Source organism: Triturus cristatus, chromosome 4_1, assembly GCF_964204655.1.
Source record: "Triturus cristatus chromosome 4_1, aTriCri1.1, whole genome shotgun sequence".
Taxonomy (NCBI): domain Eukaryota; kingdom Metazoa; phylum Chordata; class Amphibia; order Caudata; family Salamandridae; genus Triturus; species Triturus cristatus.
Genome location: NC_140585.1, coordinates 591535483 through 591561638, shown reverse-complemented (window position 1 = coordinate 591561638; position 26156 = coordinate 591535483). Strand labels below are relative to the sequence as shown.

The 26156-nt window shown below is 49.6% G+C and overlaps 1 protein-coding gene across 1 annotated transcript in view; it reads right to left on the bottom strand.

The window, feature by feature from the left end:
* CDNF (cerebral dopamine neurotrophic factor) overlaps positions 1-26156 on the bottom strand; it is a 185005-nt gene that overhangs the window by 22991 nt on the left and 135858 nt on the right. Inside the window, exon 3 of the mRNA XM_085652935.1 lies at positions 22042-22183. Coding sequence (XP_085509061.1) covers positions 22042-22183 — 142 coding nt within the window. The remainder of the gene's footprint in view (positions 1-22041; positions 22184-26156) is intronic.

Sequence of the window (26156 nt, the reverse complement as noted above, 5' to 3'; positions counted from 1 at the left end):
CTAATGGAAAGTGGATGAAATGACAGTCTGGCTTGCTTAAGTCCTCAATTGCTGCATCAAATCTCACTGTGAACCCATGTACCCCATGTAAGTTTAGTTGACTGAAAAGGCTCTGAAGAAGAAAGTGATGGAATCGACCATTCTCTTTCCTAGTCCCCTTGACACACGAAGGACAATCAGTGTGAATGTTTTATAAAAGTGGCAGCAGCAAAAGATACATTGGCCCAGATTATGACTCATGAGGAATTCTGTGCAGAGATTTCGGGCAGCTAGAATTACTGTTTACGACCCAATTCTCTGCATAGAATTACTGCTATTACAAGTTAAACGCCAAAGAATGAGGATTCATTTCATGGACCCAGATTTACAGGTAAAATTCTGCACACACATTTACCCAGCAGCAGCCGGCGCAGGTAAGCACGGTGGTGTGGGAGGGGGGTGAAATCGACAGATGACTGAATAGGGAAAATTAAATAAATACATAAATCTTATTCCGCCGTCTGTCGATATACCTCCACCCGCCTTACCGCGCTTACTTACACTGGCCGCTGCTGCATTTACCACCTGCTCTGCTTTGAGCAAGTGGCAAATATGTGTAAGTCTCCTGGGCGGTGGAAGGGGAGGGACCTGGTGAGGATGGAAGAGAGATGGGCAGGAACTAGTAAGGTGGAAACCGACTGACAACGGAGAATATATGGGTCAGGGTTGTAATGCAGCCCTTTTTCAAAGAGATTTAATCCCCCAAATTTTCTGGCTGATAAATTTGAGCCCAGTGTTCTAGCACCTAGGAAGATACATGTGCACGTAAACCATGAGAACCATAACTGTGAAGAGCTGAATTCCACACTGGAATTGTCATATTAAGAGCACGGCTGTCCTCCTCAGCAATATCAGTATCTTAGGGGCCTATTAGGATGGTGGCCGGAAATCCACCCTGACCGCCATGGAAGCGGAAAACAACCGCCCGTCGGCACCGTGGGAAAACCGGCAGCCAAATTAGGATCATCCACCAAAAAACACCGACCGCGGCAGAACGGGGTCAAGAAAAACCACCCGTAGTGGGCGGAGATTGCCAAAATCTGTCCTCGGCAGTCGGAGTCGCAGGGGAAAAACACCAACCCACCACAAGTATAGCGGAGACACCGCACGAGAAATTAGGATATCCCCGACGGTCCCGCAGTACATACCACTGTCTCCGACCACCGTGGTCGCACAATGGGATGAATGGGAGAGCCAGAGGAAGAGCTGAAGCACAGCCACCGCCGCAGACGATCTGTAAAAAATATGGCGGACGAGGCAAAAAACCCACAATAAGCCCAAAAAGTGCACACAGAAAACTAGCCATGCCCCCCAAACACACAAAACACACCGCAATGACACAACCAAATGGCAAAAAGAAGCATACAAATCCCAGGACAACACACCTGACAGCAATACCCCAATTGGACACAACCACAAAGCTGAGTATAAAACCAGCCCCTTGCCTGACCACAATCTTTTGCAATACTCCATGAGAGAAGGCACACACACACCCCAGCTGACAGGAGAGGCAAAGGACACAACATCACTAGCCACACCACACACAGCACCACCACCACTTCCACACCTGCACAACTAACCCCCTGCACAAAACACACCATACACATCATAACCACAACCACCACCTACACTCCTGCACCCACAACCACTTTTCACACCACACACCATGGCCACACAGAAAATGCCCAAATTCACCGAGAGTGAGTTGACAGTCATGGTAGATGAAATAGTCAGAGTGGAACCACAGCTTTTTGGTAGCCTGGTCCAACAGACACCATTAGCCACAAGGACACAAATGTGGGCAAGGATAGTCCAAAGGGTCAATGCAGTAGGGACCACCCCAAGATCAAACAAGCATTGGCATAGCCAATAGGTCTCGCCTTTGGGACCTTATAAGTGTTTAGCCATGCAACAGTTGCATAACTAAATACTTGTAAGATCCCAAAAGCGAGACCTTTTGGCTATGCCAAGCGGCTGTGCAGCCGCGAAAGTGATCGCGATCAAACATCAAGACGGCAGTGCGGCTGTAAAAGTAACCCCGGTCAAGCGCGGCTCGCGTGCCCACGCACATGCACTGTAGCTCTAGGCTGGCCTGGTAGCACTTTTTGGAGCCCTCACAAAATGTCTCGCCAGACCAGCGCATGCGCTGGGTCAGGCGAGACCTAAAAAGGAGATCATGAAGCGGTGGCATGATCTGAAGAGGGTGGTCAAGGAGAGGAGGAGCAACAACCGTGGGCTGGCTCAGAGGACTGGCGGTGGCCTTCCCATTCCACAAAAACCATCCACACCATGGGAGGAGCAGGTGCTTGCCATACTGCATCCAGAGAGTCTCACAGGAGTAGCCGGGGGAGTGGAGGCTGGTAAGTACAAACAAATGTCTACCACCACTCTGCTATGTACAGTCCTGCACAACTACAAAGCTACACCACATAGGACAAATTCCATCCATCTGCACCACACACTCACAAAAACATGTCTCACAGATCCAACATTCCCCTACTCCCATTCACCCCAAACGTAGCTACCAACATTACCATGGGGGCATGTGTACAGGCAGACAGCACTACAACTCCCAGCAGGCCCCCTTGTCCCACAGCATCAGCAAGAGGGAGCCCTCCACCCACCCCACCCAGAAGCATGTGTCAGCCATTACATTACCCTCATCAAACACACAGGTAGGTAGCCATCTTCCCTGGGAGGGTGTTTGAGGGTGGGAGGCCTGCACAGAAGGTTGTTCATGCTGTATTCAGGACAGTGATTGCTTGGCTGGATGGCTGTGTGTGCCCCTGCAGTCCCCGTCTACAAAGACAAGGACATATCACTTCACTTACAGAGTATGACATCAGTTTTTTCACATTGCACTCCAGCTATGGGCCATCTCAGCACTGTAGATTGCACACAACCGCCCTTGTGAACGGCATTTTGTAGTTGTGAGATCATGTCCCTCAATTTGACATCCATGACACAGGGCAGGGACATAAGGGTTGCGCAGTCTTGGACACAGTGGGTCACCCCCCCCCCAAAAACAGGTTGATATGTGATGTATGTGTTGCTCAACCCAACAATGGAGTGGAGATGTGGGCATGCTACATAGGGGTTCCAGTGCTGGCATCCTGCATGTGTGTGAGATGTGCAGGGACTGTGTTCCCCCTCACACCTGCATGCATTCACATCAGCTTTTCCCATGCAGATGTACCATGTGAGATGTACTCTAGTCTCTGATAGACATATCGTTGGATATGTAATGAGTTTGTATCTTGCTGCTATACTGATAGATGTCGGTACATAACACTGTGTCACTGATCATTTCCCCCCCTTGTCTCCCATGCCTGCAGCTCAAGGTACACCAGCGTAAGGCCGTGTGGAGGGCCATTGCAGTGAAGGTTTGAGCTCTGGGGGTCTCAAACCGATGGCGCACCCACTGCCACAAGAAGTGGGACGACATCAGCCGGCTGGCAAAGAACGTGGCGGAGATGACCTTGGGGCTGCTTCCTCGCACTGGGCGTTTGGCACGGCGCAGCATGACACCACTAATGGGCCGCATCTTGGCTGTGACACAGCCTGAGCTGGATGCACGTTTGAAGGAGCATCAGCAGCAAGCCAGGGGTGAGCATTTGGAGAGGGTGACTTTGGCTGGGAGTGGCTGCATGTGTACAGAGCCTGTGCCAGCGCTGGCCTATGTGATGTTGGTAGTGTTATGCTGTGGCATGTAAGTGGCTGCTTGCCTGGGTGCCGGTGTCATGCATTTGCCCTACCTGTACAGACAACAGTGATTAGGATGCTGTGCATTCACATTACAATTTGAGTTGTGCTCTTCAGGTTTCTTCTGCACTGGGGTAGTCTTGGGAATCCCATGGGAGGGAACGGCAGTGTGCCCAATCTGACTGTGCCTTCATCAATGCGTCCATTGCATGCACCCCGATTGGGGAGGCCTACCCATCTGACAGCAATGTGCACCATTCTATTGTCCCCACAGTACAACATGTTGGGTGGCATGGGCTAATGTCCATTGTGGACTGTCATGTTGTAGTCTGGGTCTGTGTTGTCCCCGCCTGCTCCATCCAGATCTGTCATTGGCAACAAGTAGTGTGCCCCCATCATGTCCCTAGGTGTGCTCAGAGCTAGTTGTGTGTCTGGTTGAACAGAGCCACAAGCAGGGTGTTGTGCTGTGTGGTCATCACATGGCTCACTCATGCCTGAGTTTCCAGTTTCCATGCACTGCTTGAGTCTATATAGTGAGTTGGCACGATGTGATTGCACAGGGTGGTGTGCAACATGTAGATGTGGTCATCCTTTGTAATGCATTGCTTCCATATGTTTGTTCTGTTGCTGTCACTGACCTGACCCTACATCTCTCTCTCTCATGCAGTATCTCCTGTGGTCACGGAGGGACAGGGGACAGACACCAGTGGTGGTGAAACAAGCACAACAGCTGCACAGGAGCCCAGTGACACAGATGTCGCCAGCGCCTCAGAGGGGGACAGGAGTCTGCTGGAGGAATCCCAGCCTGAGACGCAAAGCACCACATTATCTGATGCTAGCGGGGATGCATCCATGTTGGAGGGCACAGGGAATGGGGACTCTGCACCGTCTCCCACCACACAGCGGCCAGTGCCCACCCTCCCAGCCACTTCCACTGGTGCTGCCCGTGTCTGCCTCAGTAAGAGGGGAAGAGTGTCCTTCACCCCTGGCACCGCTGCCCCTGACCCTGTCCCCCCTGCTGCCATCAGTGCTGAGTCTGTGGACCTTTTGCGCCAGCTGTGTGTAGGACAGACAGCTCTCCTCAATGCCTTCATGACCACGACAATAAATTGGCCCAGGTGGTTGCTTTCATGGAGGGCATACATTCAGACATGGGTGGGCTGCACTGGACAGTCCAGGCTTTGTCATCGACAGTGACGTCTGCCCTTCAACAGGCACATACTCACAGTCCAGCTCCGGTCCCTTTGTCCACCCCCGTGGCAGTGGCCACGTCTGACGATAGTGACCACGGTCCACATACATCAAAGTCACGATACAGCACACGAAGCACACAGCAGCAGCAACCCAAGCGGTCCCGGCCGCAGACTCCATCCCCACAGAAGACCAAAGCCACCCCAGAGTGCAGGGAGAAAAGCCCGTCAGGCGACACCAGTGGACAAAAAGCAAAGCAGCAGGCCTCAGGCACACATGCATCAGAGGCATCCCCATCCAAGGACTCTCCTGCCCCTAAAGCATCACGCAAAGAGAAGCATACAGTGTCTGTGCCCACCAAGGAGGTGGTGCATGCCAAGGGTACACCTAGGAAGGGCTCCAAGGCAGATTCACCCACCACCTCGACTCCCATTCCAAGCCCAGTGAAGCAGGGGCCGGAGTGCACTGCAGGGGTAACACCTAGTAAACAGGGGAAGGGGGGGGGGGCAGAGGCGAAACCAGGCAAAGCGTTTCGCTGGGTCCAGCACATCACCAGAGGGGGTGCCAGCGCTTGCACATGATGCAGCTTTGGTGGTAAGTGTGCCTGTTGTGCCCACACCACTTCCCATTGATCCAAAGCTAGGCAAGCCATTTAGAATCCCCAAGAAGTGGAAAGGCACCCCTCTACAATCTCCCAGCCACACCGTGTCTCCCGTCTGCACTACACCACCTGGTCCAACGAGCTCTCCGGCTTGCCAAGCCACTGATAGCTCTACCTCAGCTGTTCCGCTCTCTCCCCGTTCAGGTGCCCCGATAGTCCCCAAGACACAGCCAGCTCCCAGTCCGCCTGACAGCCAAGTCTGAGTGTTAGTTAGACTCACACACCTTTTGCTCAAACAGGTGGGCCTGTACTGCACATTGTAACCCCCTGACTGTGTTGCTGACCATGGAAAGGTACAGTCGCACACATTCCCTGTGCAGCTTCTCATGGACTCAGTCTGCACCTCGGACTGGCCACTGGCCTTGTGTTTTGCCCCCTGCCTGTGCAGCTTCTCATGGACTCAGTCTGCACCTTGTACTGGCCACTGGCCTTGTGTTTAGCCCCCTGCCTGTGCAGCTTCTCATGGACTCACTCTGCACTTTGTCCTGCCCACTGGCCCTGTCGTTCACTGCTTTGTGCCCCCTGCCTATGCAGCTCCTCATGGACTCAGTCTGCACCTTGGACTGGCCACTGGCCTTGAGTATTGCCCCCTGCCTGTGCAGCTTCTCATGGACTCAGTCTGCACCTTGGACTGGCCACTGGCCTTGTGTTTTGCCCCCTGCCTGTGCAGCTTCTCATGGACTCACTCTGCACTTTGTCCTGCACACTGGCTCTGTCGTTCACTGCTGTGTGCCCCCTGCTTGTGCAGCTTCTCATGGACTCAGTCTGCACCTTGGACTGGCCACTGGCCTTGTGTTTTGCCCCTTGCCTCTGCAGCTTCTCATGGACATGCTCTGCACTTTGTCCTGCCCACTGGCCTTGTCGTTCACTGCTGTGTGCCCCCTGCCTGTGCAGCTTCTCATAGACATGCTCTGCACTCTGCCCTGGCCACTGGACTTGTCGTTCACTGCTGTTTTGGCCTTGCCTGTGCAGCTTCTAATGGACATGCTCTGCATTTTGTGCCTTGCTCTTCTCTTGTCATGGTGCCTATCTGTGCAATATGTGAATAAAGACAGTTGCTCCTGTTGTCTATTTTGTCAGTGTCCGTACTGAATAAAGTTCTTTTGCTGTGTGTATATGGTTTACTGTGCCAAATGCTCTGCGTGCCACTTCAACATGGGCAATGTTTGGGCTCACTTATGAATCAGTTTTCTGGGGTGACAGGGTCTTCAGTTCTTCCTGAACCAGATACTTGTGGGGGCAATGGTGTAATTTTACAATGTGCAGCAGTTGTCATTTACTTGATTAGTTCATGTTGGCTATATTGTACACATGTCAGGTTGGGAGGCACTGCCGGCACAGAGTGGGTTTCTGCACACAGTTTTGAAGGCAGGCTGTCCAGGGTCATCATGTATGTGTGTTCTTCCTTTATGTGTGCCCTGTGGTGTATGTGTGTGGTCATCTTGTGATGGCCAGGCATCCTAGTCCCATGGCTTACTTTCCATGTGTGCTCTTGGATGGTCAGGTGGTGTGCAATGTGAAGGGGGTGAGTTTGTGGGGAGTGTTGATGTGTGCATGTCCCTGCATTGTGAACTACACACGTGTCACCCAGGAGTTGTATGCCTGTTGTTTTGATTGTTCAGCCCTGTGGATGTGGTTGTATACACGTGTGGGTTGTATGTAGTGCACTGTACTGTGTGTTGGTGTGTCCTTGCAGTTCTGTCTGACTCCTACTTGTTGTTTTTGTCACTTGTGAGTATGCAGAGTGTGTGACTGGCGAGTCAGTGTTGTGTTTTGATGCACATCCATGTGTCTGGTGGCTGTTTGCGGGGACTGTGCAGACCTGCTGTTCCACACTGCCATTGTGGTTGTGTTTTCTCATGCCTTGCTGTCAGATGGTGCCTTCTTGCCTCCAGTGTGGCATGTTGTGTCTGTTGTCATGCCATCCCCTATCTGTGCTTCAGATGCCTACCCATTGTGGGTCTGCACTCCCTCTCTTTGTGTATGGTACAGTCCTGCCATGTCCCCTACTGGCATGCAGTGCACTTCCATTTGGTGTCAGCTGTACCCTTGGTTTCCATGTGCGTGTGCCTCCCCATCACTTCATTTGTGCCACTGAGCTTTGTGGTGCAGTTCTTTGTCCAGGGTCAATGTGTCACTCAGGGCATTTCCCCAATGGGTTGTATGTGATGTGCTTGTGCTGTTTGGCAGTCATGGTTGCTCCTATGCAGCCCAACTGTGTGTGCTGCCCAGTCCTCTGGTCAAGTTGTTTCCACCTTTGTGTCCCGGACTTGCGCATCTGTTGGTGTTGTGTTGGATGTATGTGTGTTGTCTGTGTTATTGCTTCACTTCCTGGGTGTGCTGTTGTCTTTGTGCTGTGCTGTATGGTGTTGTGAGGGTTGTTGTTCTGTCACTGATGTCTGTGTGTGGCTGGTATGCCTGGTGTGCACACACTGCTTATTGTGCATGCAGTGCTGTGTGTGTCTGTTGTCTTGTCATCGCCTGGTGTGCATCCCCTGATGTCCTGCTGCGTTTGCTGTGTGATTGTTTTGCCTGTGCAACTGTTGTTTGTTTGATGTGGCTGTGTTTTTCTGTGATGGTGCACTTCTTGTGTGTGTTGTGGTATGTTGTCTGTGCATTGTTCCCGAGTGATGATGTTGTGCCCTCCTGTTGTGTCTGTGCTCCCATTGCCTTTCCCTAGTTTAGCTGCACAGGGCATGTCTGTTCTTGTTGTTGTTTCTGTTGGGTTATGTGTTTGTGTGTTGTTTTTGTGCAGACATTTGTTGTGGCTTCCCTGTGTGTGTGTGTGATGTTTGCAGCTACCCCCAGGGTGTTTGATTGTTTGTATGTGTGTTGACTGGCAAGTATTGCCAGCCTTCAGTGTGTTTGGCACTGGTGTTGTGTGCTTCTGGTGTGAGGGGGGTTTGTGTGTAGATTCCTACTGGTGTTTGTCAGTCAATGGTCCCTGTGTGTAGTGCTGCTGGTGTACTCCTGTGAAGGAGTTGTATAGATATGTGGCTGTTCACAGTTTGACTTCAGGGCCTTCCTTTCATCCTTGTGCCTCTACATGGTTTGCCTTGCTGTCTCCCTGTGTTGTTGCACTGTGATGTCTGTGGTTTATCCTCACTGCCTGTACCAGCCATGTGTGCTTTGATGGTGTGAGGGTGTTGTTCTCTGTTCCTTGTCTTGCATGTGATGTACACATGCTTGTTGTGTGTCTCCTTGGCCTTCCATTTGTGTGCATCCCACTTTGGTTTTCCTATTTGTTGTGCTCCATTGCTGTTGGCATGTGGTGTGTGTATGTGTCTGTGTGTCAGTCTGTGGTATTATTGTGTGACTATGCAGGCTGTGTGTCCATTTGGATGTTAGTTCCTTTTATGTGTTCATTTGGTGCTTGTCCTCATTTTAGTTTCCCTGTGTGTGGTGGTGTGTGTGTTTCCCTGGCCCTGTGCAACTGTGCTGTGTGTTCCTGTGCAGCCACTCCTGCAGTGTCTGTCTCTGTGGTTGTTTGTCTGTCTCCCTGGTTGTTTGTTGTGTGGTGCAGGGTGTGTATTGACCTGGCTTGTTGTTGTGCATGGGGTGCACAGGAGGGGCACATGGCATGTGCCTTCATTGGGTGTGCTAGTGTGTGGTGGGAGGGGTGTGACTCTGTGGTCTTTGTGGTCCTGCCTTCTGCAGTGTGTGCATGTATTTCCTTGTGTTCACCGCTGCGGTGACTTGACCAGGACATTGCTGCATGGTCACGGGAGATGTGTGTTCAGGATGCAGAAGGGTGACTTGGTCGCAGGTGGGTGATGTGTGGGTGCCCTTGTGGATGTGTCACTGTCCCCACCAGGGTGTCTGATGTGTATTTGAACCCTGTGTCAGCCCATGTGTTGTGTGTTGTGTTATTGCGTACCTGCGGCGGCGTCCGCGGCGGTCCATGAGTTCCTGGTGATTTAGCAGGTACAGCACCGGAAAGACGTGTAGAGCTGGGTCCATGGCGATCGTGACCGGATGATGTGGACCGGGAATCTGGTTTCGCGCTACGCTCTCATGCTTCTGCCGTCTCTGGTTGGGCGGTTTCTCCGCTGCGGTGCGTCTGCTTGTTTGGGTCATCCTAATTTGTGGAGCCGGCGGACGTCATTCCGCACGGCGGTGTGTCTGCATTGGCGCCCACTGCCGCGGTGGCGGGCGCACTTTAATGGCCGTGCGCGTCGCACCGTGGCGGTTGGGAAATGGGCTATGTTTGGCCATACTAATATGGCGGGCGTGAGGACCGCTGCTAACGGGCGGAAAAAAGCATTTTTCCGCACCGCCAGCACCACGGTGGTGCCACCGCCTGACATATTAATGGACCCCTTAGTGTTAGGAGTTCTGAGCATAGAGGGTGAACTTCCTGGCGGAACCATAAGGAGGCTATAGGTGCATAACATTTTCAAATAAAAAATTCTGTTGAAGGTGTACTTTGATAGATAGGAGCTCATATGAAGATCTTTTACATCTATGGCATATCAAGATATTTAGCAAAAACCAAAGGAAATGATGGACGGAGTGTTGAACATTGCAAGCACTCACCCCCAGTCAACTGATCTGGGTTTAATCCATCACCGTTCTTTAGCCCACTCTGCCACCCCAGTTCAGACATGGCCATATGCAAATCAGTCTGACCCTGTGCCTCATGGGAACAGTCCAGCCCGAACTGCCAAGCCATGTCTTCCCTGGACTGGAAACAAGCTTCCTAGGACCGGTTTCTGGCATTTCAGCCGTCTTCAGCCAGGATTGCTTGAAACCAGTGGCAAAGTGAGCAAGGGACTCACGTCTGAGCATACCCTGCCAACTTATGGCGAACAAAGCAAAAACCAAAGGAAATGATGGACGGAGTGTTGAACATTGCAAGCACTCACCCCCAGTCAACTGATCTGGGTTTAATCCATCACCGTTCTTTAGCCCACTCTGCCACCCCAGTTCAGACATGGCCATATGCAAATCAGTCTGACCCTGTGCCTCATGGGAACAGTCCAGCCCGAACTGCCAAGCCATGTCTTCCCTGGACTGGAAACAAGCTTCCTAGGACCTGTTTCTGGCATTTCAGCCGTCTTCAGCCAGGATTGCTTGAATCCAGTGGCAAAGTGAGCAAGGGACTCACGTCTGAGCATACCCTGCCAACTTATGGCGAACAAAGTAAAAACCAAAGGAAATGATGGACGGAGTGTTGAACATTGCAAGCACTCACCCCCAGTCAACTGATCTGGGTTTAATCCATCACAGTTCTTTAGCCCACTCTGGCACCCCAGTTCAGACATGGCCATATGCAAATCAGTCTGACCAGTGCCTCATGGGAACAGTCCAGCCCGAACTGCCAAGCCATGTCTTTCCTGGACTGGAAACAAGCTTCCTAGGACCGGTTTCTGGCATTTCAGCCGTCTTCAGCCAGGATTGCTTGAATCCAGTGGCAAAGTGAGCAAGGGGCTCACGTCTGAGCATACCCTGCCAACTTATGGCGAACAAAGCAAAAACCAAAGGAAATGATGGACGGAGTGTTGAACATTGCAAGCACTCACCCCCAGTCAAGATATTTATCATGCTTTTCTGTTCTGCCTTGCCCAAAGTCAATCAATCAATCAATCAGTCCGTATTTGTATAGCACTACTAATCACCTGTGAAGATATCCAGGTGCTGGGTTGCAGGACTCAGTCGAATAGCCAGGTCTTGAGTCTCTTCTTGAATTCTGCTAGTGAGGGTGATGTATAGCGATGGAGGGGAAGGCTGTTCATGGACTTCGCAGCGACGTAGGAGAAAGAATGGGCTCCAGTGTGGCTTTGGCAGACACACAGGGGTGATTAGGAAGTCTGCCCGCCACCCTAGCGGTAACGGGACTGCCCACCTGCCATGCGGCCGTCCCGCCACCCCAATTATGATGCAACCGCCACCACTGGCTGCAGCACCTGCCGCAATGGTAACATGCCATGTTGTGCATGTGCAGCCCCCACCCCTCTATCCCCCCGGAGGCCTGCAACCCAAAGCAAATATTCGCCGGCCCCATGGAAAGGCCTGTAACGCCACACATCATAATATGGATGGCGGTGCCACCATATATGTGCCCCAGCTCCGCCCGGCCAGCAATCGTAACGATTGCCGACCGGGGTGAATCAGATTACGATGGCGTGACAGTTTGTTATGCCATCCTAATCACCCCCACAGTGGCTGTGCGAGGGCAGCAGAGTAAAAGTCTCTGGATGGTTGGTAGAAGTTCAGGCGGTTGTTGATGTATGCTGGTCCTAGGTCATGGAGTGCTTTGTAGGAGTGAGCCAATATCTTCAATTGGCATATTTTCTGGACGGAGAGCCAGTGGAGGTTCTTGAGGTGTGGGTTGATATAGGTCCATCTGGGCAGGTTGAGGACGAGTCTGGCTGCTGAGTTCTGTATCATCTGTAGTCTCCTCATGAGTTCAATGTTGGTTTCTGCGTACAGTGCGTTGCCGTAGTCCAGCCAGCTGGTCACTCCGGCTTCAGTGACGGTTTTCCTCATGCGATGGACAGCCATTTGAAGATTCTTCGGAGCATGCAGAGAGTGTGGAAGCAAGCAGCGGAGACTGCATTGATCTGTCGCTTCATGGTGAGCTTTTTGTCCAAGATGATGCTAAGGTTGTGGGCGTGGTCTGTTGGTGTGAGAGTAGGTCCGAGTTCGGTGGGCCGTCATGTGTTGTTCTAAGGAAAGGTGTTCTTGCCAGAGATCAGCACTTTGGTCTTGTCAGTGTTGAGCTTCAGACAGTTGGACTTCATCCAGCCGGTGATGTTTTTCATGCAGTTGTGGAAGTTGGTCTTCGTGGTGGTGGGGTCTGCTGAGAGCGAGAGGATGAGCTGGGTGTTGTCGGCATAGGATATGATGTTGATGTTGTGGGTTCTGACGATGTCGGCTAGAGGTATCATGTAGGTGTTTAAGAGGGTGGGGCCGAGGGATGAACCTTGAGGGACACCTCAGACGGTGCCCTTGGGTTCTGAAGTGAACGGGAGTAGGCGGATTCTCTGAATTTATCCAGGGAGGAATGATGCACTCCATGTGAGGGAACCCAATCCCAATGTGGTGCAGTCTGATCAATGTGTGGTGGGAAATGGTGTTGAACGCTGCAGACAGGTCGAGGAGGATCAGGGCCGCCAATTTTCCTCTGTCGATGAGGGTGCAGAATTCATCAGTGGTTGCAATAAGGGCAGTTTCGGCGCTGTGGGTTGCACAGAAACCAGTTTGGGGGGCGTCGAGCAAGTTGTTTCGCTACAGGCGTTCGGTGAGCTGTTGGCCTTCTCAAGTACTTTGGCAGGGAAAGGGAGCAGCGAGATGAGGCGGTAGTTCTGGAGTACGTTGGGGTCGGCGGAGGGTTTCTTGAGGAGAGGTCTGACTTCTGCGTATTTCCTTGTGTTGAGAAAGGTGGCTGTGGCAATGGATGAGTTGAGGATGGTGGTGAGTTGGCGGCTGATGTCCTTTCCTCCAAGGTTAAAAAGGTGGTGGGGTAGGGGTCCGAGGGTGCTTCTGAGTGAATGGAGTTCATGAAGGCTGTGGGAATCTGTGAGGTGAGCTGTTCCCATGTAGTGGGTGGCTGACTGGAGAAGGCTTCTGTTGGAGTGATGGTGATGTGGAGGATGTGGAGGTCACTGGGTTGGGGTTTAAAGTTCTTGTAGATGGTGGATATCTTGTTGTGGAAATGGTCCGGTTGAGCGTTGCAGAGTTATTTTGAGGGAGGGAATGTGTTCTCGGTGGCTGTAGGGCAGGAGAACTCTCTGACAAGGCTGAACAGTTCCTTGGCATGGTTGGTGCTTGCTTAGATACAGTTTGCTAGGCTGTCTTTTTTTCGAGTCTTTCAGTCATTGGTGGTATATGTTGAGGGCTGACTTCAAGGTAACTTGGTCAGTGGTGTCTCTGCTGGTGCGCCATCTTCTCTCCAGTTGTTGGCAGTTGCGTTTCATTGTCCTGAGTTCTGGTGTGTACCAGCTGGCTTGTTTGGTGGATCTGCGGGTCTTGGCTTGTTTGATGGGGGGGAACGCAGTCAGCGGCATTGGTAATATCGGAGGTGAAGTTCTTGACTACTTGTTCCAGGTTGGTTGCAGGGTCGGGCAGGGTGGTGTTAAAGGCATCCATCAATCTGGCCCGGTGTGTGTCCTGCTGTGAGTGTGGGGTCAGTGACCCGCTGGCATCCTTTGCCCTTGTAATTTGGCTGAAAATAGTTCCATAACTGGTTGGATTTTATGAAATGTGTCCTCACAATATGGAAATGCATTTAAAGACAACCTCAGTAGGGACTAGGCATGGCAGTACTTGCATCTTTATGAAGGACGGTTCTCTGAAAGATTCTATACAACTCCTATAACTTGAAAGTAACTAATTGAATCCTGCAATGCCATTACTGTTTCTACTTCTATTTCTCAGGGAATCCTGAGAAGTTTATTATATATGCATGCATGCATGTACTCATATTTCTGTCAAAGAAACTAGTTGGGGAGTGATGTAGTGCTGTACCCATATCTTTATAACAAGGACGGGCCCATTGCAGGAAGCAATTCAAGATCGTGTACATTTGTATGGAAAGGGAAAGGGTTAAAGGGTTCTAATTGATGGACCTGAGACATCAGGGATTAGGGACCTTTATCTTAGTCTGGTGAGGTGCTTCATTCAAAAGTGGGGGGTTTTCGGATCTGAGTTGCAGGAGAGATGGTGCAAATCTCTTGTGAGGAGAATATGGTTCCTTATCCTTGCTGCTTAAAGGGCATAAAACTTTAATTATGTTGTTCTCAATTTGCTCATCTTGATTCTGAGCCTGGTGATGGCATGACTCCTTGCGTTGTAAAGACCACCTTAAATCGTTCGCTTTCACCAGATATGCTGGTGTGATGATTCTTTCTACTCTGTACATGTTACAGCAGGTTTTGAAGATGGCGTTGGCTTGAATCGAACAATTGTCAGTCCATCACCATGGAGGCAAAATGGCCCTTTAACCATGGCCTTTGATGTGAATTGTGGTAGCATGAAGGATGCCTTTCGGTTTCATCTACGTAGCGCCAGGCATGCTAGTAAGCAGGAAGTTGCCCTATCCTGGTGTGAGAGTATCAGGGTATTTGGATAATCATTCTGAAGTTGGCTTTAGATAGGGAGGGGTTCAATTTGCTTGAGCTGGAACAATACTGTCTCAGTTTTCTTGGCAATATGTGACTTGAAGGAGAAGTTTGTGGTAAGGATGACTTAGTGGCAAGCTAAGGTGTGAATCACTATAGCTTCATGTAACACAGCCAGTGCTGGAAACAGCCTCATTGTGTGCATATACATAGATATAGATATATGAATTCACTGAAAAAAACCAAGGGTTAAAGTGATAATATAGTTAGGTGTTGAAATCAGATAAGAACTAATGTTTAAAAAATGAAAAAAACTACATGTGCCAGTTATAGTTTAGTGAGCTATAACTTGCACTCCCATCATGCACTGCTTATGACTACACTTATTACATCAGTCATGACATGCTTAATGACATCACTGATAGTATCATGAAGTCCTTGTGACAATGTCCTGTAGGATTTGTGGAGTTGAAGAAATTCAACAAGCTACACTTGTGCCCAATTTTCTATCACCAGTCAAGTAATAATGGACATTACCTTGGACCACATGCTGGACACATTATCTGTCATCACCCACAACTGATGAATGTAACCTTCTTTTTACTGGTATTCACCCGCCAACCAAACAAAATACCTCCATAGACCTTAACGGGGTCACCCCATTTTTAAACTGTGAACACCCTCCAAAAAAAAGTAGTGCGTACTCTATTCACCTTAACAGAACCACCTTAGTGAAGACTTCACATGGCCCGCAATTTTGAGTCAAGAGGTTGAGAGGTGTGTAGTTGCCACTGGAAAGACACCTCCTACCAGTCTCTAAGAACAACCCTTTGTAGTATGGTAAAATACACTACAAGCATTTATGAGATGAGCACAGAGGCATTCAACCTTAGAATTGTGCTTACAATCTCAGTGCAAGTTAAACCACCTTCTAAGTAGATCAGCCCTACATTCTACATTAATCGCCAATCTGCAATGCCTCAAAATCTTCAGCAAATTTCCAAACATAATTAGCTACGCCATATAAATGTCTTGTACATAGAATTTGTCTATAGCACTGTATTACAATTATTTAACACGGGCACATGCCTAAACATCCACTGGTGGATAATCTAGTCTCAACAGAGACTTTTCTCACAGAACTTTTGAAACAGGCTGTGGCTTTAAGCCACATGCAACTTTGAAACATGCCTCTGCAACTCCCATCAGGTGTGCTCACCTTTACCTTGTTTAACATGGTGTACTGCTTGCACCCCAAAGTTTACTGATTTGTAAAGAGTGCACCATTTAACTTTCAACATGTACAATCACACTTGCCTTCCAGGGTTTACGCTATTGCCATTCTAAAGGTGGACACAATCACTTCATGCGGCATATGACTATAGGTTGTTTACTATCTTTTTTTAAATGATGTAAAGGATTATGAAGTAAAGTAAATAGCAGTATAATGAATGTTGTTGTTTGATAAGTCATCAGTGATGTCATCAATAATGTCATTTACCATGCCATGAGTGATGTAATATGTGAGGTTGTAAGCAGTGCATGACAGCGTTGTAAGTTATAGTTTTTTCTCTAAACTATACCTGATGAATTTCAGTGTTTTTCATTATTTAAACATTAGTTCTTATCTCATTTCAACATTTAACAATAACATAACTTTAACCCTTGTTTTTTTCTGAGAAGTCATAGGTTTTTTTTAATAAGCCAAAATCTTATTACCAGACCTAACATAATTTTAACCTTTGTTTTTTCAGTGAATTTCGGTGTTTTTTATATATCATATTCAAAGTTCAGCATACACCCAACCCACCCCTTAAGGCAACATGAGCTCATACACCTATGGGCGCCCAACAGCCCACTGCGCAAAACCTTTGTCCGTGGGAAGTGGCCGCATTGACTGGCCTTTGGCCGGTGTTGGCCACAGGGTCTGGCATCTGGCCAGGTCTGGCGTCCAAATTCTTGCGGGTGCCCAACCTCGGACCAGGCCGTGTGCCCATCCCCCTGCGGGTTGCACAGGGCCTGACCTCTGGCCAGACTCTGCATCATTTCCCTGCAGGCATACAACCCCCAGTGGGTGGCAGCCCCTGCGTTCCATGCCTTTGGACGTAAACCAAGTGGGTTGGCAGCAATCAATCAGTACATTTATAGAGCGCACTATTCACCCGTGAGGGTTTCAAGGCGCTGAGGGGGGGGGGGGGCTGCTACTGCTCGAACAGCCAGGTCTTGAGGTATCTCCTGAAGGTGAGAAGATCTTGGGTCAGTGGGTGGGGAGGGGGTTCCAGGTCTTGGCGGCGAGGTAGGAGAAGGATCTGCCGCCTGTTGTTGTTCTTCTGGTGCATGGTACGGTGGCGAGGGCGAGGCTGGCTGAGCGGAGTTGGCGAGTCGGGGCGTAGAACGAGAGGCGTTTGTTGAGGTATTCGGGTCCGGCATTGTGGAACGCTTTGTGTGCGTGGGTGAGGAGCTTGAACGTGATCCTCTTGTTGACAGGGAGCCAGTGCAGGTCTCTCAGTGGGCGGTGATGGGGCTGTGGCGGGGGATGTCCAGGATGAGGCGTGCGGAGGCATTCTGTATGCGTTGCAGTCTTTTCTGTAGCTTGGCTGTTGTCCCTGCATAGAGTGCGTTGCCATAGTCGAGCCGGCTTGTGACGAGGGCTTGGGTGACAGTCCTTCTTGTTTCCGTGGGGATCCATTTGAAGATCTTTCGTAGCATGCGGAGGGTGTTGAAGCAGGAGGAGGAGATGGCGTTGACTTGCTTGGTCATAGTGAGCGATGAGTCCAGGACGTACCCTAGGTTGCATGCGTGGTCGGTGGGTGTCGGTGCTGTGCCCAGGGCGGCAGGCCACCAGGAGTCGTTCCAGGCGGAGGGGGATGGTCCAAGGATGAGGACCTCCGTCTTGTCTGTGTTCAGTTTCAGGCGGCTGATCTTCATCCATTCGGCGACGGCCCTCATTCCTTCTTGGAAGTTGGATTTGGCGGTGACTGGGTCTCTGGTCAGGGAGAGAATCAGCTGGGTGTCGTCGGCATAGGAGATGATGTTGAGGTCGTGTGCGCGGGCGATGTCGGCGAGGGGGCTCATGTAGTTGTTGAAGAGCGTTGGGCTGAGTGATGAGCCTTGGGGTACGCCGTAGATGATCTTGGTGGCCTCTGAGTGGAACGGGGGTAGGCGGACTCTCTGGGTTCTGTCGGTGAGGAAGGAGGAGATCCAGTCCAGGGCCTTTCCCTGGATCCCTGTGTTGAGGAGACATGTTTTTAGGGTGCGGTGGCAGACCGTGTCGAAGGCAGCTGAGAGGTCTAGGAGGATGAGGGCTGCGGTTTCTCCGTTGTCGAGCAGGGTTCTGATTTTGTCGGTGGCAGGGATGAGGGTGGTCTCGGTATTGTGGTTGCTGCGGAAGCCAGACTGGGATGGGTCGAGGGAGCCATTGGTTTCGAGGAAGTTGGTCAGTTGCTTGTTGACTGCTTTCTCGGTGACCTTCGCCGGGAAGGGGAGCAGGGAGATGGGCTGGAAATTCTTGAGGTCCTTGGGGTCTGCTGTCGGCTTCTTAAGGAGGGCGTTGATTTCAGCGTGTTTCCAACTCTCAGGGAAGGTGGCAGATTCGAAGGAGCTGTTGATGATGTCTCGGAGGTGGGATGCGATGATGGTGTCTGCTTTGTTGAAGATGTGGTGAGGGCAGGGGTCGGATGGAGAGCCAGAGTGGATGGTGTTCATGATCTGGGTGACGTCTTCGGTGTTGACGAGGGTCCAGCGACTGAGGATGGCGGTGAGGGGCGTTGGTTCTGCGGCTGGTGGAGGTGTCTGGTTTGCGAAGCTGTCGTGTATGTCGGCGATCTTGCAGTGGAAGAAGGCCGCGAGGGAGTCGCAGAGGTCCTGTGAGGGGGGGATGTCATTGGAGTTGGAGCTTGGGTTGGAGAGTTCCTTCATGATGCTGAAGAGCTCCTTGCTGTTGTGTGCGTTGTTGTCTATGCGCTCTCTGAAGGCCGTTCTCTTGGCGATGCGGATGAGCTGGCGGTGTTTGCGTTTGGCGGTCTTAAGGGCCTCAAGGTTTTCCGCAGTCCGTTCTTGGCGCCAGGCTTTCTCTAGAGTTCAGCGGGATTTTTTGGAGTCCTTGAGGTCTGTGGTGAACCAGGTGGTTCTCCTGCTGTTGTGTTTGTTCGGAGGGTTCTTGATAGGGGCGAGGGTGTCGGCGCAGTTGCTGATCCACTGTGTGAGGTTTTGGGTGGCGGTGTTGGTGTCCGAGGCGTTGGCCGGGGGGCCCTGGGCGAGGGCGAGGGCGGCAGTCAGCTGGTCAGTGGTGACTTTGCTCCAGCATCTTCGGGGGATCTGCGGCGGTTGGATGTGTGCGGTGAGTTTCTTGTAGGAGAAGTGGATGCATAGGTGGTCGGTCCAGTGGAGAGTGGTGGTGTGGCTGACCGTGAAGTTGGTGCTGGCGGAGAAGATGGGGTCCAGCGTGTGACCTGAGTGGTGAGTCGGGGTGTTCACTAGTTGCTTCAGTCTGAAGTTGGAGAGGTTGTCGAGCAGGGTGGTGGTGTTGTTGTCGTTGTTGTTCTCCAGGTGGAAGTTCATGTCCCCCAGGAGGATGTAGTCTGTGGTGGTGAGGACATGTGTGCTGACGAAGTCGGCGATGGATTCGTTGAATTGTGGGCGTGGACCCGGTGGTCTGTAGATGAGTGTTCCTCTGAGGGTGGTCTTGGGGTCGGTGTGGATCTGGAAGTGTAGGTGCTCGGCGGTGCTGAGAGTTTCTTCGGTGCTGGACGTGACTCTGAGGGTATTCCTGTGGATGATGGCGATTCCTCCTCCGGCTTGTTGGTACGGTCACTCCGGAAGATTTTGTAGCCGTCCGGGATGGCAATGGCGATGTCAGGGGCCGAGGAGGCGTTCATCCAGGTTTCCGTCAGGAACGCGACATCTGGGGCTGTTGAGTCGAGGAGGTCCCAGAGTTCGATGGCGTGCTTGTGTACGGAGCGGGTGTTGAGTAGGATGCACTTGAGATCCTTGTTGTTTCCTGGGCTGGTGTGGGAGGCGGTGGTTAGGGTCCTGGTGTAGCAGCAGTTTCGGCAGGAGAATGGTCCGTGAGTGCGCTCTGGGGTGGCTTGGTAGCAGGCAGTCAAGCGGCCGGTGTCGAGTGCGAGGAGTGTGGTGGCGTCGAAGGTCCGTCGTGCATGGTGGGCCTGTCGGGGGCCAGGGGTTCTGGCGCAGGGTGCAGTCCAGGCGCAGACAGGCACAGACGGGCTTGCCACTGGCGCGCCAGCGGCGCGGCCGCGCAGCGGCCTGCATTAAGAAGGGGTGGAGGGAGGGTGGAGCAGCTGGGAGGCGGGTAGCGGGAGCCAATGGGAGGGAGGGGGGCAGGGACGCAGGGGACGCAGCGGCAGGAAAGAGCCGGAAGCGGGCGGCGGGGAAAGGAGGAAAGGACGGCGAAAAAAGCAAAAAAGACAAGGAGGCAACTTTATTCACTCGGGGGGAAGCAGAGGGGAGCAGAGGCAGCACAACGGGGGATCACGAAAAACGGAAAGAAAGCGTGGTAGACAGGGACACAACGCAATCAGATGGACAGAAAACAAGCACAGATGAGCAGAGAGAGTGAAAGCAGACAGAACACAATTGGATGGACAGAGCAAGCACAAATGAGCAAAAAAAGAGAGAAAGCAGACAGAAACAGGCAGAGCAATACTTACAATACTTACAGCCCATCACTGGGCCACCAGGGATGAAGCGCAGGCGGGAGCCTGTGGGTGGAGGAGGGCCTCGAACTTCCAGCAGTAGCAGCAGTAGCAGCAGTAGGGAGGGGCAGGGACACGGCACCAGCAGGGTGTGCTGATGCGGCGGGGGAGCGGCCTGGCCTGAAACAGGGTCAAGGGCTGCAGGGCCTGGCCTCCAGCATGCCCTGCACCCAATCTCTCCCCCTACTCTCTGCACACAGGCATTGGTGGGTTGGCTCTGTGCACAACCAATTGGAATAACATCATTACTAGGGGTGGGCGGAATTTGCGAAATTCACTTTCGCAAATTATCACGAAAATGTTAAAAATCTCCACGAACACGTGGAAATATCGTGAAGATGCGGAAGTTTTTTTCCCGCCGGTTCGCGGTATTTTCTGCATGGTCGCGGCTTGCCAACTTACCCATGTGGTTGCTCGCGGGCGCGGCCATCTTGTTTTCACTTGTCTCGCGGTGCATGATCGCGAGAAGAAAGACTTGCTCGCGTGACTAATGACGTCACTGCGGGCGCGAACTGTCGCGAGACAGCGCAAATGGCTACCAACAATCCAACATCTCATGGAGAACGCGACCGGATCGGGAAAACTTGTCTGCGAACGCGGGGATTCAGGTAAGGCGATCGCGCGCACGCGAGAATGTATTATTTTACAGCGCAAGCAAGCAAAAAATTTCCGGTAAAATGCGGATTGCGGAAATCTTGACATTTTCGCGCTCTCCGCGGAACGTGAAAATGTCAAATTATCACAATTTCCGCGACCGGAACGGAATTTTAGCCCAGGCCTAATCATTACTCCACTTTGCGTAATTACGTACCATTTCTCGTAAAAAAAAGTTCAGTGAATGGTGCCATGTGCAGTAATAATTTTGTGCAAATGCACAGGAAGAAACGCAAGCAGCATTTGAAAGTGGTGCTTTGTTTAAATTAATCTTCGTACCTAAAATTGATGCAAGGATGAATGCATTTCACGGTAAAAATATAGCACAAAATTATGAATTTGTATTTTGTGTAATTATGTGTAAATTCATAAAATTTTGCCAAATTTCACATAATCACACAAAACCAAATTACGCGAATTTAGCACACCCTTACTGAAATCTAGACAAGATTATGCTTATGTAATAAATATTACAAACAGTCCTAGGCCCCTACCCTATGTGCCTCTTCCTGAGGTTCCGTACTAATTCTGTGATTACCATTATGTGGAGAATGGCAAACAAGCCAAGAATGATGGGAGAAGAAAGACACGAAGAGGAGGAGAGACTACGGAAAGGAGTCTGTGTTAGCCAGGTTAAGGCAAAAACGCAAGAGAAGAGAATTAGAGGGTTTTCTTTTTTTCTGAGGATCTTTCGATATTGTGAAGGCAAGCTTTCTTAGCATCTAACTGTTCAGTGTTTGTTTACTCAGGTGTGTATTTTTGGGCTGGAATTAGTTAATTGTGGTTACCTAAATAGTGGTTTGGTTTCTGAAAACAGCTCAAACCACTGCTTGCAACAAAACTACTTTAAAATAATACATTTTGAAATATGAAAATGCCCTGCCTTTGTAGTGGCACCTTTTTATACTTGTAAAATCCCATTGCGTCCCAGTACATGTGGTATAGTTATCCAAACTGTTAAATATTGCAAAGTTAAACGCTCGTATTTATTTATTGCAGTGACAATGCCGTTCCTTACCATATTTGAGCTCACAGATTTGGCTGTCTTTCTTTTTCAGTTTCTCGCAGATCTTGCTCACAGGCACGTGAGCGCTCATGGGACGAGTGACTTCGCTTGTGATTTTGGTGGCGGCATCGCTTGTTGCCCCCAGGTAGTAGCACTGCGAAAAGAAGAAATAGTCACAACAACCTAGCACAGCTGTTTAACAACGACAATTCACGCACTGGGAAATTGTGTAACAAATAGTACATGAAATCTGGAGAGCCTAAATCTGGTGTCCTTGTTGTAGATGTTTCTTAGCTCAGGGGGGTGCTTTGCTGTCAGCTGAAATCAGCTTTACCCCCACAGCTGGCGGGAGCCTCATGACAGATATAAGCAAAGACTAACCTCAGCTGTTCAGAGAAGCCCCAAACCCACACAGCTATCAAGTAACTGACACGCTAGTCTCTGTTGAATCCCACTACACAGAATAAGGCAACAAAATGCCGGCCCGATCAAAGATTTTGCCGTCAACTTAAATTCAAATTCGTTTTTGTCCATCTGAAAATCTTCTTAAATTTTACCATGATTCAATTGAATCACAATATTCTGCCACCTAGGCTAACTCTAATTAAGGTTCTGTGAGCAGTTTGAAGCGATCATAAATGAAGCCTCATAAAAACACAACACTATCTTGGAACTAGATATTTGCAAGAATGGATTTGTAGGAGGGGTTTGTAGTAATCTTCCATATGTATATTGTCTATTGTACTACCTGCATATGCTACTCCATGGTCACTGTGATGTCAGTGCCATGGTGATGGAATGTTATACTTTGAATGTGCAGGTTGATCAGTTGTTTCCTGGAGGCTGTGGAGACAGACAGACATTAAATCTATCTGCTACATCTAAACTGTCTGCAGCGTGATCACTACAAAATTGGCGACGAGTTTAGTCATCTGTCTCCACCCACGCGTACTAGGGTCTACCTAGTGAAGTTAGCAGTTTTAACTTCGTGTTTTCTGAAGTCATCTTCATCTAAGTCAAGACGATGAGAAGTATATTATGACTCTGAAAACACAAAAGAGGTCCGTGACAAGAGGGACGACGACGTTGTGTCAAGCGACAAGGTTCAACTAGTATTTTGAAGTCGCATGGACTCTCTGTGATTCAATACAAACGGAGATCTTTAGAAAAAAGAGGTGGTTGTGTTACCTTTTTTCTTCGTATCCCGATGAATCGTCTTTTCACCTGTGGCAGCGGTCATCTGGACGCTCCGAGCAGTCCTGCGTGAGTTTTCTTTCCTTTCCCGTTTGGTTCCTGGGAGTGGATTTCTTCCCTTCCAGGGAGGAATGATGACGTATCAGAACGTACGCTAGGAGTCAGCGAAGGTGACGTGCTGGAACGTAGGTCAAAGGGTCTTCCTGTTCATCGACGCTGATGACGTATCAGAACACACGTTAGGAGTCAGCGAGGGTGACGTGCTGGAACGTAGGTCAAGATTCAGTGGTACCTGACGAACGCAAGTTGTGTTCTTGGACGGCGCATGCGCGAAGGTGCGAGGGGAACTCTTCGTCGAGTGTCAAACGTCAAGCCTTACCGACTGAGAGAGACCTGCTGTATCCTTTGTGAGTTGACTATTCGTTTTTTTTGTCGAGTGTCAAGCGCCAAGCATTACCGACTGAGAGAGACCTGCTGTATCCTTTGTCTGTCGACTATTCGTCGAGTGTCAAGTGTCACCGATTTAGAGGGACCTGCAGTATCCCTCGTTGCGTCGAGTGTCACCACATATAGAAGTGTAACTCTAGTTCGTTGTGGAGTTAATTACACATCGACATTCTGTATATTTTGTATTGCCAAGTGTTACCACCGGTGAGGAACTCGTTTTCTACTAGACTGCAGTTGGGAAGTGCCTAAACATTGTTATTGATATTCTCTCTTTATTTTGTTTTTTGACATTTTGGTGCAGAATCGGGAGCAAGTAGTTGGACCATTTTTAACGTTTTTTTTAGAAAAGACTGTGTCACACTAAAGTCACGCTAGAGTGAATTTGAATCCTGATATTATCCTACATATGTGCAAGCGATCTTATAATTTAAGAAAAAAGGGGAGGAATGTTTTGGATCGTCATATATAGCCTGTTTCTAGCCATACAGTGTTTTGGTTTTAGAGTTTCAAATTCACTATAGTATATTTGTGTGTGTTTTGGAATAAGGCAATATGCAAAATGTACAAGCTCCACCTCCTTTCTTACAGCTTCCAGGAGATCCTCCGGTTAAGTGGAAAATTTGGCACAGAGCTTTTGAAAAGTATCTTGGGGCAATTGGGGGATCGAGATTCAGTGCTGAGAGGAAGAGATTTATTTTGGAACACAATTTAGGATTTGAAGGTCAAGCTGTACTTGAACACTTACCCCATATACCTGCAGTAGTAGGTGAAGAGGTTTTGAATGAATACGATCAAGCTTTAAAAATGTTAGAAATACAGTTTGACGTAGAAAGCAGCTTAGTTGTATCCAGACATAAGTTCTTTACCAGGGTACAAGGAAGTGGAGAGAGTATTGTTTCTTATGTAGCAGCATTACGCATTTTAGCGTCTGAGTGTGAATTTGAACATTTTTGTTCACAGCTTATACGTGATCAAATTGTAGTTCATTGTCGTGAAAAAAAAGTACAACAGAAACTACTCACACTAAAGAATCCTTCTCTTGAAGAGACAATTAGTATTGTGAAGAGTATAGAATTGTCTGAGAAATCGTCTAATGAACTTAAACCTGAGAAAAGTACAGTCAGTGTAGTAAAAGAAGTCAATGAAGACAAAGGATCAAAAGATTTGAAAGAGAACACTGATAAGAGCAAAGTTAGTTATGATCAGAGGGGTCTTAGATTTCCTCAGAATAAATCATCTTCGAGCAAGTTAGGAAAAAAAAACACTTATGCGAGGAACGTGTGTAATAAGTGTGGTTTCCCTTCGCATTTTCCTGATGCACGGGTATGTCCAGCCAAGAATGCTATGTGTCGCAAATGTGGGAAACCAGGTCATTTTGCAAAAATGTGTATCTCTCGTGGGAATGTAAACGCAGTTTATGCAGAAGGTACGAGACAGGATGCTTGTGAGGAGGTTATCGGTTCCTTAACAGATTTTGTGGTGGTTGTGAAGGATGATTTGGAAGATTGTGTTGATCCAGTGGTTGATATTTTGGTTGATGGTAAGTGTCTAAAATTGCTGGTTGATTCAGGGGCAAGAATGACTATGATAACTGAGGAACTTTTCGAGGAAGTTTGGGGAGATAAGCCTCTGAATCCACCGGATAGAAGCCCCGTCTCGTATGAGGGTAGACGTATTGATTTGAAAGGATTTTTTGATGCTTCGTTGGTTTTCGAGGACAAATGCATTCAAGGGAAGGTTTATGTGGCCAAAAAAGGGCTGAACATTCTGGGGTGGTACCATCAGGGGTTGTTCAGAATGACGCTCAGACCAGGTACTCTTGAGCAAGTTTCTATTGTGCATGATGAGCCTAAAGATCTGGGTTTCGGTCCTTGGTTGGGTATGTTCCCAAAAGTCTTCAGTGATAAGTTGGGATGCATCACAGGATTCAGGCATGCAATTAAAGTGAAAGATGGTGCTTTACCAGTGAAGCATAGGTTACGCAATGTCCCGTTTAGCATCAGAGACGACCTGTCTCTCGAGCTCAAAAGGATGTGCGAGAATGGGGTTATTGAACCTATTGAGTCGTCTTTGTGGTTGAGTCCTTTGGTTGTAGCCAGGAAGAAAAATGGCAGTCTCAGGGTCTGCATTGACCTGCGCAGTCTCAATAGAGAGATTTGGGTGGATTCTCATCCTCTACCGCGCATTGATGATATTCTCTCTAAGTTTGCTGGAGCTAAGTGGTTTTCCAAGATAGACTTAGCGTCGGCTTATCACCAAATTGAACTAGATCAGAACTCCAAACATCTAACTGCTTTTGTATCTCCAGTTGGGACCTTTCAGTTCCGAAGGATGCCTTTTGGGTTGGCTTCGGCGGCGGCCGTTTTTCAACGGGTTATGGAGAAAGTACTGGATGGAGTTCCAAACACAGTAGTGTTTCAGGATGATATTTTGGTGGCTGGTAAAGACAAGATTGAACATGATGAGAATGTGTGTAGGGTTTTAAA